The 18,382-nt window shown below is 29.1% G+C and overlaps 1 protein-coding gene across 2 annotated transcripts in view; it reads right to left on the bottom strand.

Moving 5' to 3' along the window:
- Positions 1-1,340: 1,340 nt before the first annotated feature.
- The window catches only part of LOC107165049 (uncharacterized), a 93,139-nt gene continuing 76,097 nt past the window's right edge, over positions 1,341-18,382 (bottom strand). Inside the window, exons 7-10 of one of the 2 annotated variants that reach the window (XM_089219593.1) lie at positions 13,902-13,976; positions 12,513-12,977; positions 8,071-8,175; positions 1,341-3,856 (exon numbers count right to left, since the gene is read on the bottom strand). In XM_089219593.1, coding sequence (XP_089075719.1) covers positions 3,759-3,856; positions 8,071-8,175; positions 12,513-12,977; positions 13,902-13,976 — 743 coding nt within the window. In that variant the 3' untranslated portion in view covers positions 1,341-3,758. The remainder of the gene's footprint in view (positions 3,857-8,070; positions 8,176-12,512; positions 12,978-13,901; positions 13,977-18,382) is intronic. The other variant, XM_089219594.1, reaches the window with a different exon arrangement.

Here is an 18,382-nt window from a genome sequence, read left to right as displayed (position 1 = left end):
CATGACATTTAGGCAGGTATATAATACGTATATATATATGAATACATGGTTGTAGAGATAGGAATTAATCATTAACGGCGCAATCAAAATCGCGTAAAATATCGATTTGGATTTGTAGGATTTGTATGCGAATCTTCAACGAGATTAAATGGTTTGAAAATAATTTAATTCCCCAAAGTGCACAAGCACCGTGTTTTTGAGCTGAGCAATCAATCGCTATCCACGAAAGTTAATGAAAAAAATACATTTATTTATTGCATGAATATGGATGTATAATAAATATTTGTGCTGTTCATTTGATTGCATTTATTGTGATTTTCGTTGTAAATGTGATGTTATTGATATATCTGATGCATATGTAAATTAGGTAATGTTTTATTTTTATTTTAATATTTACGCTACAATCTGATAAAAAAACACAATGCTAGATATTTATGACAGCGGTAATCTTCCATAAAAATGTATGTTTCTGTTTCATATTAGTTGTTATCTATCAGCATTGGATAATAGTCAACAATAGATATATTAAAATAACATAACAACATTACATAAATCTACCATTATCCGCTGATAAAACCCGTTGGACAGCCTAAATCGAAAAGCTCTTAATAAATCTTTTATATTATATTATATAAATATATAACCCGAATGTTCTCAATTAATAATTGTAAAATAATATTTGACTTTTATGTTTTATTTGCAATGTTGCTGTCGGCACATGATTAAAATATTGATAATTTTTGTTTTTATAACATATATGGTTCTTGTTTAAAATAATTGAAAATATCGACGTTCATAAATATATCAAAAATAACCAAAATATGTGTGGCAAATGCTTAATCTACGTTTATTATCTTGTCCAACCTTATAACTAATTAATAAATAAATCATCTTTTATATAAAACCCAGATTTCCAGTAAATCCAGTTCCTTAAATAAACTATATCATACCTAGTCAGCCTATATATGGGTTAAATTGGTTTAATATGTTGAAATTAAACTGTATACTGTAAAGATCAAAAACTATTTTATTACCTATTACCTATAGGTATATTACATAATATTACTTAAGTCTTAAGATAATTTTTAATGTCTAATCATATACACGAATAGTTTAAACAATTATTGTACTGCAGAACTCTGAATCAAAACAATTAAATGAATGAAAGTATGCATGCTTATTGTTTATAAAGTATTAAAACATCTAGGTACCTACTTTGTTATTATAATGTTAAATCATGGACGTATTCCGGGTACGGTTTTTCTTCATAATTTCCATTTTGTACCCTGAGATGATAGGATCAGCCACACGTTTCCAATTAACAAAAGAACCTCGTGAAAATTGTATCTACATTGTATATTTAAATTTAAATTTCAGTACATAAATATGTTAATAATATTATCTGCGTTACACGGTTTAATACAAATTGAATATAATATTATATTCTAGTCTAAAATAATTTAAACAAAACAAAAACCATCATTATTAAATACGAGCTGAACGAATTAAATCGGTAGATGAGATTCGGGAATATATTATAATTGTTTCCCATACCTCCAACTCCTTACAGCAATAAGTTTCCACGTCGTTGCGGAAGTAAACAATTATTTAAAATGGATAATATGCAACACGAATAGTATAATATATTGGTACAATAAGTTTATGTAATGAGGACAATTTGTTTAATAATAGTTAATATATAGTTTTATTGTTAAATAGATGTGCATAAACGTATATGTACGTATATATTATGCATTAAACTTTCATAATAGTATTGATTCATTAAAATATTTATTAGGACCAATGGCTTTAGATCGTATTAATAATTAATATTATACATGAATGTGAACGATAAAAAAATAAATGACAATAAATAATAATTTACACATATCTATATCATATTAACTATTAAGTACCTAATGATAAAAATTAAACGTATATATTATATTTGTATGATATAATATATTGAGTAAAATTACAATTATACGATGATAACAATAGTATAAATTAATTAATATAATAATAAAATGTACACAGTAATACTAGATTAAATAAAACTATGCATAATATTATGATGGGTACCAATAAAGTATGTCTCGGATAAGGTACCTAATACATTTTGATAAAATATGGTCACACCCTATCTCATCGAAGATAATGGTTTTAGGATGTAAGGGTTATTTTATGTTTACTTGATTCTCGTATACATTTTAATTCATTGAAGTCAAATATTTAAATTACCTCAACGCAAATACAGAAATATTTCTGAAAAACGTGACGCATGTCACTGTCACGATGTAAAACGTATATAGACTGACGATATTTTTATTCGTTTGAAAATGAGATCTCGTTTCCCACAATCGCATCATACCATATTATTATATTTAATTAAAAACTTATTGTATTTAATAATCTAAATAATATACGCCACGTATTCGTAACATTTATTTGCGTTTTTATTATAATTAACAATAATAATTTTACATTTTATCATAGGATCTACTGAGAAAAAAATCTAGCACTTTACTTAATAAACTGAATAATACACTATAGAACACACGAAAAATCAATAAAATATTATACTTATTAAGTGACAGCGACTCAATGATAAAATATATAAAGGTATACAATTATTTCGCTATCATATCAAACAATATATATTTTTTAATATTATTATCATATGTATATAGTTTCGAATACCTTTATTAAGTAATAATATTATGTAACTATGTAAGTAAATATATAAAATCTCGGAAATTCGAATGACTTCGAGATTTCATTTATTTTTCAACTGAATCCTTTTTACAATTCTATAAAATGGTTTTTATTTTTTAGGTCTTATTTCTGTCACAGACCAACCTTACAGCTGACCAAAATTGAGTCAACAAAAAAAAAAACTTTCACAATCAAATTTTTATGGACAAAAGTGTCCACAAGTCTTTCGAACCTTTCCGATTTCGGTTTACACATTCTAAATATATTTATACGCAATATACTTAAGCACACACAAAAAGTTCTCAATCCTACAAGACCGTATAATACAATTATTATCAATCTATAAAAAGAAACTTTTGACGTAACACGAGTTGTACAAAAACTTCAAAATGACTACACTATACGCACTATATAAATGCTACTATAATATATTATATACTCAAACTTCACATTTTTTTTTTCAATTTCTTTATAATATATATATTGAATCATACAAAGTGTAAATATCAAACTCTCTATTTATCTCAAACTCAAACACGTATAAAAAATATATCGGAAGAAAATTATTATTCACTATAAATGAATTATATTACAACTTACAATAATAATATGACAATATTGTTACAAAATGAATGTGTGTTGTTACCACAGTTACTGGCCGAAATAATATTATTATGTCATAAATCAGCCATGGATATAACTCGATATGTAGACAGTGGGATATTTTTCGACAATACGCTGTCGAAATAATATCACCTAAAATAAAATCAGTCGAACGCTAATCACGAAGAAGGAATATAACATTTCTCGTTTTATATTCGAATGTTGCAATGTACCTTCATCATTATATGATGACGTGTATACTATATATAGACATTGGCGGAATGGGTCTTTATTTCTATGTCCGAATTGTATTAAAATAATACGATGTATATTATATTACATGTGTATTATATAGACATAACGTTTAATAATCAGACGAATTCCTCATTTTTGCACGGGAGCACTTCGCCGATAACTGGTGCGAGAGATACATAACGTCTTCAGTTATTGGCCACCTGCTGCTGTTGCAACTGCAACTGTCCGGTGTATAGATCACCGTTCAGGTGTAAAACGAATGGATTCACGTTGTTGTTTAATCCTGTGAAATGAAACGGAACGAGTTAGACATCGAATATTAATTTATAATAATAAATATAAAATAATAATATAATATAATCTGTGGGGCTACGGTGATACAGTATTATAATATAGGTAGATTACGATTGTTTGTTGATTAAAAATAAACTTATAAATCATACGTCCAAGACATAACCTTTTATAAAACTGAAAGTATAATAATGTGATCGATCGTGATGTTACTTATTCGTGGTTCAGTAGCTCGTATATTAGGTATAATAATGGTGTAATGAAATCAGAATGTTATTATATTATTATTACACTTTTGCTATTGCTACACTAGGTATTATATTATTAAAAACAGCGGTATACGTACGCCTCACCCTATTAAACACAATATAGCAATAATCATATTTATAATTTATACATTTTGATACACAAAAGCATAATCTTGACGCTCGTAAATTCGTCTGAAAACAACTATTGAAATCGGTGTGATTAAGACGAAAAAAAATTGTAAAATATCAAACTTTATAACATAATTGTAAAGAACCAGATAAAGTATAATATAAATTGGGCCGAGCCACTTAATAAGATTGAAAAAAAATATTTTTTAAGTTTTTTAATTTTTGAAATAAAAACGCATGATATGATTGAAAAATTAGTTAGAAATCAAACAAATTTAGTGATACAAAACAGTATGTCGTGGTTTAAAAAAAAATGTTTACAAAAGAATAATGTTTATTAGTTACGGAGAAAATTAATATTTAGTTTTAAGACAATCTCCTTGTATATTTTGTTTTTATAATTTATCACGTAATAATTAGTTATAAGTGTTTATACATTTAATATATCCACAAATAGACTTTTAAGTGATAATCGTACGTTTTTCTTCGTGTCAAAAATTAATTGTCCGTTAGAGAATTGCTTAGAGTTTATAGATTATGTCCCATAAAACTTCAGCAACATCATAATTTATCTATTTCGTTTTTAACACTATTCGAAACCTAATATATGTATTATATAGTGCAAAGAACGGACTAGGATACGATGAACTGAAAACGAAACGCTTACCATCAGTGGACTAGAAATTAGAATATATAACAATTTAAGATAATATCCGACCAACTAATTAAACTGTTTTAATTCATGGTACGTGCAAGAGGAAAGTGCAGGGTTTGCATTGGAAATTGAGAGGTTACAACGTCATCAGTATTACACATGAGCTTATATCATAGAACGCGGAGTTCTATGTTAGGATATAAATGTGACTTCAAATAAAACCACCAATATAGCGCTGAAAACCTTTCATTCCCGGTGTTGATTAATAATAGAGGAAACCTTTGCGGTCCGTCACTCGCCGTCAATGTCCTTTCCCGTCCATTATATCATATCCCATGGTGTAGAGATAGCTGAGGTATCCACCGACTTTTCATCGTATATATGGAAAAACTCACAATCATGCATAATATTATTATAAATTGTATATTACTTATATATATAAATATTACCTGTAATGAGTGCAAATAATAAAGAATATGGAATAAATAAATTTTAATACCGAGTCACCTGTATAACTAGTTAAGTTACTCGTAATCGCCTTCGGCCTGTAAATATTGTACGGGGCAAGTTTTAAATATTTTACAAATTACAGCACACATGCGAATTTTTAAGAATTCTTTTTCGAATTGTTTCATGCCGTCATAAATAACAAATAAGTCAAAATATTATCGGAGCAAGCGACCCGGAAACCACTAACTCGATGTTAGGATTTTAATCAAAAGTAGTTTTATGGTTTTGCTGATTGTTTCGGTCTTGGACGGGTGTGTACTGTGTACATTTACCTCTAAGTCGCGCGCCGCTTCGATTTGTATTTGTTTGCAAATAAAACACGCTGCAGAATTTATGTTTTATATATAATACATATATTAATATATGTCGTAAGTATAAACGCAATATAAATACTATACCTACTGGTAATTAACAGAACTAGATCTAGTAGATGAGAAGTAAGGCTGAATTAGACCAAAGTCATTAAAAGCGCTAAGAATTTCTAGATCCTCCGATCCACAAAAATATAAAGTAAGGGCTCTAGTATTGTATTATTTGAGTTTGTTAAGTAAAAACTGTATAATTAAGTTACCCACAAAAGTTAAAACATATTCAAAATTTCGAAAATCGTAATATGAAAATATATTTTTGATCAGCTATCGGATTTAATAAATCATATAAGTAAAAGCATAAAACGTATGAATATAAATTGATATTTTTAGAAATTTCTCGAAAATTTAAATGTCTCTATAGATACAAAGCTCTACATTTAGTTGTTGGATTAGAAAAGTATTATGTAGTACTGTAGTAGCTTATATGGCTATTACAAATAATTTATGGATACAACTTACAGGACGACTTAGTGCTGAATTAGTGGTGAAATAATTTGTTTTGTTTAAGTTAATGAAACTTCTTCGGAGCTATAACATAAATTGCAATTATTGAGAAATGAACATTAAATTGCATATAACAGTGTATAGAAAATGTTTATTGAAAAATTGATTAATGCAGTGTTTTAAGATATTGAAAACTTCAAGTAGAATAAAAATTATATATCATATTTTAATGTTAAGTTTATTAACTGTAAAATAAATGTACGTTTTCTATATTAAAAACTGAAAAAGTTAACTGAATAACTACTATAATAATAAACGATGCCCGTTTGAATTTCTTATTTATTGTTTGTTATGACTTAGATATGATAGATACATGACTAATGTATACTTTGATATATTGAATTATTTTTTGTTTTAATAAATAAACTTTTTAAAGAATAAAATCGGAAAAATAGCACCTGATGGTTAGTAACGGTAAATTGGGTTATTTAATAAAATTTCGGCTTAGGCAGGTAATAATTTGTTTCGTCATGTAAAAGTCTATTTGTTTAATTTGTTTTTAAATAATATCCTATGGATTGAATACGATTAGAACAATTGATATATTTAAAAAAAAATCATAAGCTGCACAATATATATATATATATATATATATATATATATCCTACACTGTAGTAGCTTAATATTGTATAGTTTGTTAAACGTGATTTTAAATACAGCGGCGGCATTGTACTTAGAGTGCCGAGGATTTACTCTCGTTCTCAATCGAGTCACCCTGGGATTAAACGCCACGAGATAATGAAACTCCACGAGTATAATATGGAGTACATTACAAAAAGCAGCTATATCATGTTGTAGTTGTCATGAGTGAATACTACGCGGTGGTGGGGGAGAAGGGATCTCGGAAATACGTTTCACAATCTGAGTCGATGGACTAATATGCACAGAGTACTTATTATAATACATAATATTATATATTATATTAGGTAGGTATATCACTGCAATATTAAATAATACCATATCCGTCGTTTACACGGTATGTGATAAGATTATATCAAAAGGATCGACGAAGACTCAATTGCACTAGAAAATTGTCTAAACATTTAATATCAAATAAATTTCGATTACTCACGATCCGATCACAACAACGTATAATCATAGCCATATTATTAATTTGAGGTAGATGAAACACAATCCAAACGTAAAAAAAAAATTACAGCTAAAATTGTTACGACGTTCAAAGTGATTTATTTGAAGACAAAAAATAGGGTGGCAACAAAATAATATATACCTCAACACTATGCAATGAATACCTAGTTCAGATTTAATTTTTCAAATTGTCCGCAAAGTGTTTAACTGCCTTGAATAAATCAAAACTTAGGTGACAAACCGTCATAATAACCGATTAGCGTACAAGCTCAGTATGATAATCGTTCTCTTTAAATATATTTGTTTTCATTCAAATTAAAATTCAAAGTTTTTTTTTTGAACTACAAAATTTTACAATCTGTAAAATAAGATTTGCAATAATCACAAGTGATTAAGAATTAGATAAAAAAATATTAAATAATACTGATCAAGTAACAAATAATAAGTTAAATTAAATTACAATTATTAAATTTACATTAATTCGGACATCAATTGCTGGTTGAATCTTGAAATAATTTTTTTAACTACTTATCTACAACCTAATTCATTCACACATATTATAGCCTTTATTACAGTGTATTATACTAATGAAAGCTTTCCTACTTTGTAAAAATTATCCCAATTATTTATAATATTTTTGAGCTATGTGTATGGTTATATTTATCACATTATTATAGAGATATAAATGTTAAATACTTGCCTCCATTAACCAATGCGTTGTTCTTGGTGAGTTGGCCCATGTACACGCCATTTTTAGTTCTGCGCGTCACAGAAATCGCCAAACCATTGTTTTTGGACGAACCTGCTTGATGATAAAAACATACTGAGTTCAGTAAGATAACAAATGTAAGTCTAAACAATATAAGTCAACGGTGTAGTTGGAAGTAATTGTCAAGGCGTTTTTCTAGGCGTTTTTCTAAAGGAAACTCTAATTCTAACTCTAAACTCTAATTTAAAAGTATTAACGTTTAAACTTTAAGATACTTTTCACTATTTTTTATCATTGCCGTTTTTTTGTTTTTGTTATTTTAGATTCTGAGGCGGAATATAAATATATTGATTTTACAATGGAGTGTGTGCTTTTTTTTAAATGATATTTTTGGTTTCTTACTCCAAAGTAGAATATCTATTTAAGAATTTCAATGTACAAAACTTAAACTTTAAACAGGAAGTTATAACTGTATAAATATATAAATTTTTGATTAGTGTACGGATACACTGTTTTTCTTAGCTTAAAAAAAAACAAATTAATGAATCTTTTGAAATCTAATTTTTATGGAATAAAATTCACTGTTTACATTGTTTAACATCACATGAACAAGTAGTATACTTAAAAAATAAGAACAAAAATGAATGGTAAAAAATATAATTTGTTCGACAATGTTTTTAAATTAATAAATCGAAAAAAAACGTTAGTATATTTCAATAAAATTAATGTTCAATTCGCATCTAATATAGTGTGGGATGTACGTTTTATTAAACCTTCATATTATATTATAGTCAATAATACATCCGCACTCTACTCGAGCACGTATAAAATGGTATATTAATGATACATTTTTTGACTCATACTTCTATAAAATGTGGCCATATTATGTTTTTGCACGAAATGTTCTAGATGAATATACTACGGTGATGTAAATCAACCACCACCAAAACGTCCATTACAGTAAAACTATTTACTGCATATAAAACATTTTTTTATCCCGAAAGAACAATTTATTTTTTATCACGCACACACAACAATATTATGGTATACAATAATGACTTCATTATGGAAAAAATTCGTGACATAGCTTTCCGAAAAAGGAACCACGGAGTCTGACTTCTTTTCTTCTGAGTACGCAAAAAAACATATTTACAACTCTACCCGACCTAATATTCGCGTCAACTTTTCTAAGTACTAGTAACAAGCATATACAATGTGTATAGTATATAATATATATATAAACATGGAGATGTACATTTCATATTTTTTTTTACATTTTCGGTGAAAACTGAGTATACCAGTGACAGGATGCTTCGTGTTTCCACAAATACACTCTCTCTCTTTCTCTGCTTATATATGTTTCGCATTAAATGTTGCATGAAAAGTTTTGCAAACAATAGATTCAAAAATGAAAATGGGCGTTGTTTTCTTTTGCTGACGGACGCTCATCGATGAGCCTAGCACAGCTATAAAGATTAAGCAAAAAAAAACCTTGCCCTAAAAAATTGTATTTAAAAAACAATTTATTTATTCTTGTGATTAAAGTGTTCTATTTGAAGATCGTTTATCGCAATTTAAAAACGTAAAAATGCATTACAAATGGATATAACGTTGAACGGCCCTAATATCGGTATGGCTGAGGGTTGATGCAAGTAATAATAGAATATTAGTTTCAGAACATTATTATATGATTTTAAATCACTGCAAATTTAATAAACAATTATTTTTACATTCGAATATCCATAATATATACATTCATACATAAATACATATATGTATAAATTCTTCAAATATTTTATATGGATTTATTTAAAAAAAATAATATTATGGACATGCAGTGATAAACTATACACACTATATATAACAGGGGTAGAACAAAAATAAAAGAGGCCAAAAGTTAAAAGTTAAAGAATATTTATAATAAATTTAGTAATATTACAATTTAATTAAATTATGCGAGAACTCTTGTCTGATCCATCCATTTTAGCGTTGTTACACAAACTATTTCATACTTAAAAATTATTTTCCTTATGCCCAGGTTTTAAAAATATTAAATAAAACTCATTTTTATTATTAGAATCCAGAGTTATGAATAAATTATAAAACAAAGAGATAATACAATAACAGTTAAAAAGTAAAGGACTTGTTTCGAGTAAGGTTTTAGAAAAATAAATAGTTTAAATAGCATCGGAGTAAATGGCAAACAGTAAAAGAGTTAAAAGAGTATTAAATCGCTTATAACACGTATGAAAAAATAAATTTAAAAGCCGATTTGCAATATTATTTGTAAAGGTTGGCATTTTTAGGTTGGCAGCTAATTTGCTAATGAATAACGATTATATTATAATGTTGTGTTTGACTACAATCAACAAAAAGCTACGTTTTCCAACCTCAGAGGACGAGGATTACCGAACGTGCACCCTACACGTACACTGAAGTGCGTAAAACAATCAATTTAGTTCAAACGTGGAAAGTTAGAGATACTGTGTACATCAAAATATCAGGATAGTCGTTCCAATATGTATTACTTATATATTTTATATATAGGCTAAATAATATTTGTGTGTATATAGGATATCATCGTTGTATGAATCGATACGGATCAAATTACCCGAGCGGTACTAAATTACACGAGAAATGTACACATATCCAGTAAACAAGTACTATATATACACACTATTGTAGAGGGTCACAGTTTTCTCGTGACGCGTGAACTGACAAAAGACTACGTGGCACACCCTGCAATGTGTGTATAATATATGTTAGCGTTAAAATGTATGAAATTCTGTAATTCTATAAAATACCTAGTTATCTTATAGAATTACATGTAATTTCAGTTAATGTATTGAATGAATCCATCATAAATACATAGTTACTTCAACTAGTTGTTTTACATACGAACTAGATATTTTATAAACTGATAAGGGTTTAGTCAATGTATTATAAACTATTATTGCATCGCTGTATAAAATAAAAATATTCATTTTGAAAAAGTCGATTCTGATTTGTACAACATAAACTTATTAGAATTATTAAAATATTAAACAAATTTTAAACTAGAAAATACAAATAAAATGTTAATATAAAGTCAGGCACGTCCTAAATTATTACATAAAATTTAAACATTCCTTTATTTCATGTATATTTATTAGAAATATTAAGCTATTTATTGCAGGTTTTATCTACAGTTATTAAATTATTATTATTACAAATTACAATTTATTTATTAGTACATGAACTTTTTAAATGGCATTTAGCGTTACAAAGTACCTTTTTTTTTAAACATTTATATGCATCATTTTATGGTGCACTTTTGCTGATATGTGCCTTTGAAAAACCCTTGAGCATTACCTAGTAATTGGGATTCGAATGCTTTTCAAAGACAGATATCTTCATCGGGACATTACTAAGTGCGATACACTTTTCTGCACATAAACTAAATTGTCGAATTGTGTGGTTCATTATTATCTCTTATTATTTTTTTTATCAATATAACGACAATGAAAACAAATATTGTATTATGTTACTAATACAACCTAACGATGGCTATAAATTTCATATATTCGAAAAAATCCAACTGGTATTCTATATATTAACTAGTAACCCCATGTAATTTATGTATTAATACGTCCATATTTAAGAATTTTATAAAATAACTAGTCATTTAATAATATAATGTATTACATTACATAACCGCTAACATATAAATCATATTTTCAAGGTCAGAATAAAATTCAGAAAATCGGCCTCAACGATGCTGTATTTAGGCTCTTTGAAAAATGTTCATATAACGAATCAGTTTTGGTAGAATTATAATAGTCAGTTTTAAATTAGGTATCCATATAACTTAAGTTGTATTACAATATTATGTAAGATTTTTTTTTTTAATTTAATGAAATAACGTAACGTCCTGTAGAACAACTCAAACTCAAAATTTATAAGTCGGTTAATTATTCTAATTACATAAATATATGTCATAACTTAACCTCATTTTCGTTTTCCTCTAACAACACCTACCTAGTAATTTGGATGTTTGAAATATTTTATTTAAATCTCAAATCTCACATATATCGTGATGGACTCTTCGTATCCGTCAGCAATTATATTCATTAAATATTGAGACCCTACCCAAAATTACTCTGGCCCTCTCCGTATTCCTTTCTTAGCGATATATCTCCTCTTGCTCGCCTGTAATCAACTTGCAAACAACACTATTGTATTACAACGTTTTACTATACATAAATAGGATTGAGCGTTGTGACCCTTTCTTATATTTTATTGTTGTTACGATACTTCTTAAAGTTAATATTTTTTGTGCTATTAGGTTTAGTATTGGATTATTCACATTTCTAGCAATTACAAATCGGTTGGTAAGTTGTGTTTGGGCCACAAATCCGTTAATACAACAAAGTTTTATTACAATAGGTTCTCACCAGCCGAATCCGACGTGTTAATGTCCATCTCGACCACGTCTTCGTCGATCGGTGAAGAGCTGCGCCTCATCTCATCAGATTTGTACTCAGAATCGTCGGCGGCCGAAGGTTGCGGTGGCGACGGACTTCCGTTGCTCATCGTCTTTGACACGGCCTTCTCGTCATCACTGGAACAGCCACTGATGGGTGGCGAAGACCGTTCCGTTTTGATGCGCTTCGCCGCGGATGACATCGACTCGCGTCTGCCATCATACTCGCCCGAACCGTCACCGTCTACGTCCTCGTCTTCGCTGTTGTTGTTGTTCGACGTCCTCTTTTTGCCCAAGTTCAACGCTTCGCTCTGTTCTGGCACAACAGCCACCGTCATCGGCTGTCCCTTGTACGTGGGCGTTAGGTTGAGCGCCGCCGCCGCCGTATAAGCGGCTGCCGCCGCCGCTGCAGCAGCTGATGGACTGGACGGCAAGCCTGCGAAAACCACAATCGCACGACTTGTTAGTCGATATCGTTATGTATTATTATGATACGGTCATAATATAAATATTATGTATGATGAAATAAAAATTAATAATTTTTTTATAAATTTTCACTATTTCATCGTTTCGGTTATGCTAGTAGTTTCTTCAGTTTTATAATTTTAGTTTTGCGTAATAATTATAGGTACTCATAAAATCAGAAATATCGTTTTAGTTCAATACGATGCGCATTTTGACAAACAAATATTGAAACTTGCTTTCACGATGAACAAACAAGCAATGCAAATTCAAAAATTATACGTTTTTATCAGAGCGTTATATTATGCTCTTATTCGAGTATAAAATCTCCATTACATATGCGTGACTCAGATGGACCTACATCCTGTACATTATAGTAAAATATGACAGCATTTTTAGCGAAGAATAATTTGAAGTTAAACTTTTTATGTGATAAATAGAAACGTCTACATTTTTCGATGGTCTAAATCAATATAAATATATGATAATAATATAATATAAACATTTACAAATCAATTGTTATTCCTTAAGAAATATTTATTGAACGTTTTATAAACGAACATAATATTTTTTACATATGAATTCTTCATCAGTTATAGCCGATAGTGGAAAGGCCAGGTCATGTAAATAAATTATATTGTAAATATGTCTATAATATAAATACAATTTTAATGATTATTCGTTCGTATTTTTACTGAAAATAACCTATTTGCCTATTTAAAACTCCTTATGTTGTAACGACTTATAATTTATTTGCGTTATAATACACTCTCTCTGTCGGCTATCAAACACACCAATCAAATAATGAGGCGCGCCATTTCGTCAACAGATAGCAGGCTATGTACCATTAACTAGTCGTAATGAAGTCGAAAAAAATTGTTTGTAATATTTCACTCACTCGAAATGGGTAGTCTTGGTATTGCGGTTTGATTCGCTCTGACTATGTCCATCCACATTAGCATGCTGAGGAGCTCTGAAAAACAAAAAATACAAGAAATTAGAAAAAACATTTAAAAAAAAAATAATAATAAATACAGTCAAGCGTATAGACATTTGACTACTGATTTTAGTAGAGACGCAGTTAGTATTCTAAAAATATATTTTCAATAATATTATTAAAATTAAAAAAATTACTTTATTTTTATAACGTCTTTTTATGTTATTATGGTGTTAACTTGATAAATAACGAGCAAAGATCACGCCCTAAAAGCCATCGAGATATTATTACATCGTCCATGTGTATTATTGTTACGCAACCGCCCACCATTATAATACATTATTAAATTGCGATTTTCGAGCACAAAATTTTATAAAATATCCTATTTTTTAAATGAACCACGTCGTTCCATCATTTGAGTGGACTCAAAATCTTTCGTCCTTGTCCATTAAATCAAATAAACAATATTGCTGTTGTAGCTGGTATACGATGAGACGGTCGAAAATGTAAAACGATTAGGCATAGAGTCTGGAAATGACTTCGCATTAATCCCATAAAAACACATTTTTTTCTTGTTGAACCGTATTATTTAATATTTCAAATAATATCCGGAATAGAACGCCTAAGATATATCAAAATAACCACATGTGTCGGTGCGTTATACATATTATATTAAATTATAATGTTTTCCCAAAAACGATATAAGTCTTGATACACATGTGTTTTACTGCTCCATACGATACCCTATACCACGGGTTGCCAAACTTTTTTTGGTCACGATCTTCTAAAAATATACCTCACCTTTGAGGATCGACTTTTATAGAAATTTTTTTTATTATTAAATAACTATAATTATTAAGAAACATACTTGCATAAAGTGCATATAAACATACAATAAGTATTAATTAATACTTATTACTAATTACTAAAAATAATATGATAATAAATAATAATTTCTAAAATCTAATTTGATAAGTTTAATTAACATATTATTTTGTTGATCTGGGCATTGTTGAAGTGTGGCATTACAAACAGATAAAACTTATCGACAATTCGATAACAATTCGTACGATTGCCCTAAAAATAAATTCTAACATGATCGACTTTGAAATTGTCCGCGATCGACCGTTTGGCCGCCCCTGCCCTATACCATATAATATATATACACACATATATATAAATGGTATTATAGGTAACTATATATGTTTGATGGAGGTATAACTATTTTAACAGCCTATTTAAAATTTTAACTAGGTATAACCTAGGTACGTTTCATTATTGTTATTATAATCGTTATTATTATTTTTCACTACATTTTTTCTACTAAAACCCCCAGCATAGTTAGCGTATAAAATTATTTATGTGCATAAGTTTAGGTGTACCGATAGTTGGATATTGTAGTTTATTTATTTTTCAACATTATCATATTTTATTAGCGAGAACGTATGTTTTTTAATTGTCAAATCGTAATTACATAATAGGTATATATTATAAAGGTACGTACAATTAATAATAACTCCTACGCATGAAACATGCATACATAATATCGATTAAAATATACGAATTGACGTCAATCACAAAACTGTAATACGCGGAAAATGAACGAAAAATATTTATAATACCTAATACTAGTCATACTGTTATTATTAATAATATTATAAGATAGGTAGATACCTAAACAAGTAATTTACACTTTATATTATACTACTAATTATTATTGTTACCAAAATAAAAACACCGAATTGTTAGCGTAAAATGCATAAAATGTGGAAGCCTTTATCTTAAATAAAAAAAAATATAATATATCACAATGCACAGTGTTTCGATTAACCACGGCGGCGATGCATTAATACAATAATAATATGATACTGTAAAACGATAAATCCACAGCCGTAAAACGTTTATCGGGCTCGACCGATTAAACGACCTTATAGCTACCACACAGTATGTACATACCCGTTACTATATAGGTATGATAGCCGATGTGTAAATTAGTATACGCTTTTATTAATAACCCGCGATGTTTTATCGGCAAAACCAATCGGGCGTGTACAGTAGCAATTAATGTACTCGGCGATTTTTTTATCACACAGTAATATTAAATGTCATACCATAGATGTCATCAAAAATATGAATAACAAACGGACGTGACTGCAGATGGCCTACCTACATCATAATATTGAACATTATTATTGCACTGGGTAAAAGCGTGCACGCAATTTAGATTAAATTCATCTGTCTATCATCTAAATTGGTATAGGACATAGGTAGATATTATATATATATATAATTATATAGGTATATGTGATATGTATATGTACTGGCATATATTACAGAATTAAACTTGGAACCATATACTTAATATCTGTTCGTAAAGTTTTTTTTTATCGAATTAAATCTTTACTGTATGGCCCGTTTTTGATTCTCGAAACAGGCACAAAAGATCGAAGTATAACTAATATACAATTATATTTAATAGCATTTTTCATTTATATGTTTAACATCACTATACATAGAAACTGGAGTTTATCACTCATTGTTAAATGTTTTAATATGAAAATTTAAACAAGTGTTATGCGTGCCCTAAAGAAATACGGACTTCGAAGTCACCAAAAGGTATACTATTCGAATAATAAATTTAATTCCCACCTAGCTTAATTCCAATTTCCATCACTCTTCTGATAGCGTGATTCGTGATTCATATAAATATGTCGATCCATTAAAAGAGACCATTAGGTATTATAGGCAGCTAAAATACTTCAGGTCGTATTTCTACAGCCCTAAAAAGTTCAGTCGTTGTGATGTACTGATGTTTAATGTTCGTTATAATTTCAGTCACTAATGTTTGGGAACAGTATAAGATTTTATACTTAATAACTATTATTGTTGGTAGTTTATTGATAAATAAACATATAATTACTATAAGTTGAAAAAAACAACATTAAAAAAATGGTTAGCAACAGTGGCTCATAATATGCTATAGGACATTTTTCTATTGCAGTAGTTATGATAACTTGAATGAGGGTTTTCAGGTACATTTTTTATAAACTTAATTCAATGAGGCATGTCAAATAGGCTTGATAATAATACGAGTACATGGCGTGTCACTCACGCACGTGTCCCAAAAATCTAACGCAGGAAAACTTGTGAAACCACTCGCGATGTATATGGTGTGTATATTATATACAATATACATTATACATATTATATAGTATAAATTTTTTTTCGTAGGTCATATGGGAAATTAGCCATTTAGCAAAAATACTAGGCTCTTAGCAATGGGGTGTAGCCCGTATAGTTCTTAAAAGCCCTAACTTCTGTTAGCATGTATGCAATAAGACTAAAAAACAGCAGGCTGTTTAAATAAAAAGTAATTCACAAACAGACTACCCCAATTTAAATTAGCTTATAGTCTTTTCGCAAAAAGGCTAATTCTCCATATGGCCATTTGGTTTTTATTTATTTTACATACCGTGGAAAAAAAACGTGAAACGATAACTGTTGACCTCATCATCACACGTCCCGAAAACGACGACGCATTCACGATTTACCGCGGGTAATACGTGACGTGAATAGATATAAATACACAGTCGTCGTGCAGACAATAATAATAATACTATACATGAATGAGACTTACGACCGACGGTGGCGGGAGCGTTATTAACGGGTGACAACGGGAAATGTGTTCAGTCTGCATAGACCACGTGTAATAATTAACCGGCCAGCAACTCAGCTCGGAGCTTTTTTGATACGATTCCAACGGGTTTACCTTTAACGCGTTTTTGATCGACGCCGAAACCGTAACTAATGAAGACGTCTGATGAATGAGCAGATACAAGAACACATCGCGCGATATTCTTTTTTCGTTTCTCCGTAATATTGTATACCTACATTTATATTATTATATATACATTTATTTTTTTGTTTGTCTACTCCAAAGTAGTTGTCGCATTTCGTCGCCGACGCACACTTATCATTATAATTTAGGTACCTATGCAAAGTTCTTGGTAATGTTTCAAAAACGGTCTATGTATAATACGTACCACAAGTTGATATATTATGAAATCACAGACAGCCGACTTCCTATACCCACATCATCGTAAACACAGAAGTCGTGAAATTTAAGATATTTTGTCTCATCTTGTACCTCGCATCATAATATTATACTGAGTTCGTCTTTAAATTATGTTGATTTCAATAGTGTGGTCGTACGATTGTCGATGGGACATTGGGATACATTGAACTTATTGCCAATGTTAAAATATCGCGATTCTTAAAAAAGCAATCATATTAGAACAATGTGCCATTTCTGCTCATATGCTGTAAAATTTATTATATATATTGTTAGATGGCTTACAAATTACGTATGTTAAAATTTCCCTATACGAGATGAAATGATATACCTATGATTATATTATATACATATATTAAGATCAACAACT

The sequence above is a fragment of the Diuraphis noxia genome, unplaced genomic scaffold (genome assembly GCF_037042655.1).
Source record: "Diuraphis noxia isolate RWA-SAM2 unplaced genomic scaffold, SU_Dnox_SAM2 contig0002, whole genome shotgun sequence".
NCBI classification, from domain to species: Eukaryota; Metazoa; Arthropoda; class Insecta; order Hemiptera; family Aphididae; genus Diuraphis; species Diuraphis noxia.
Note: the sequence above shows the minus strand (reverse complement) of the source record. Positions and strands in the feature narration are given on the sequence as shown.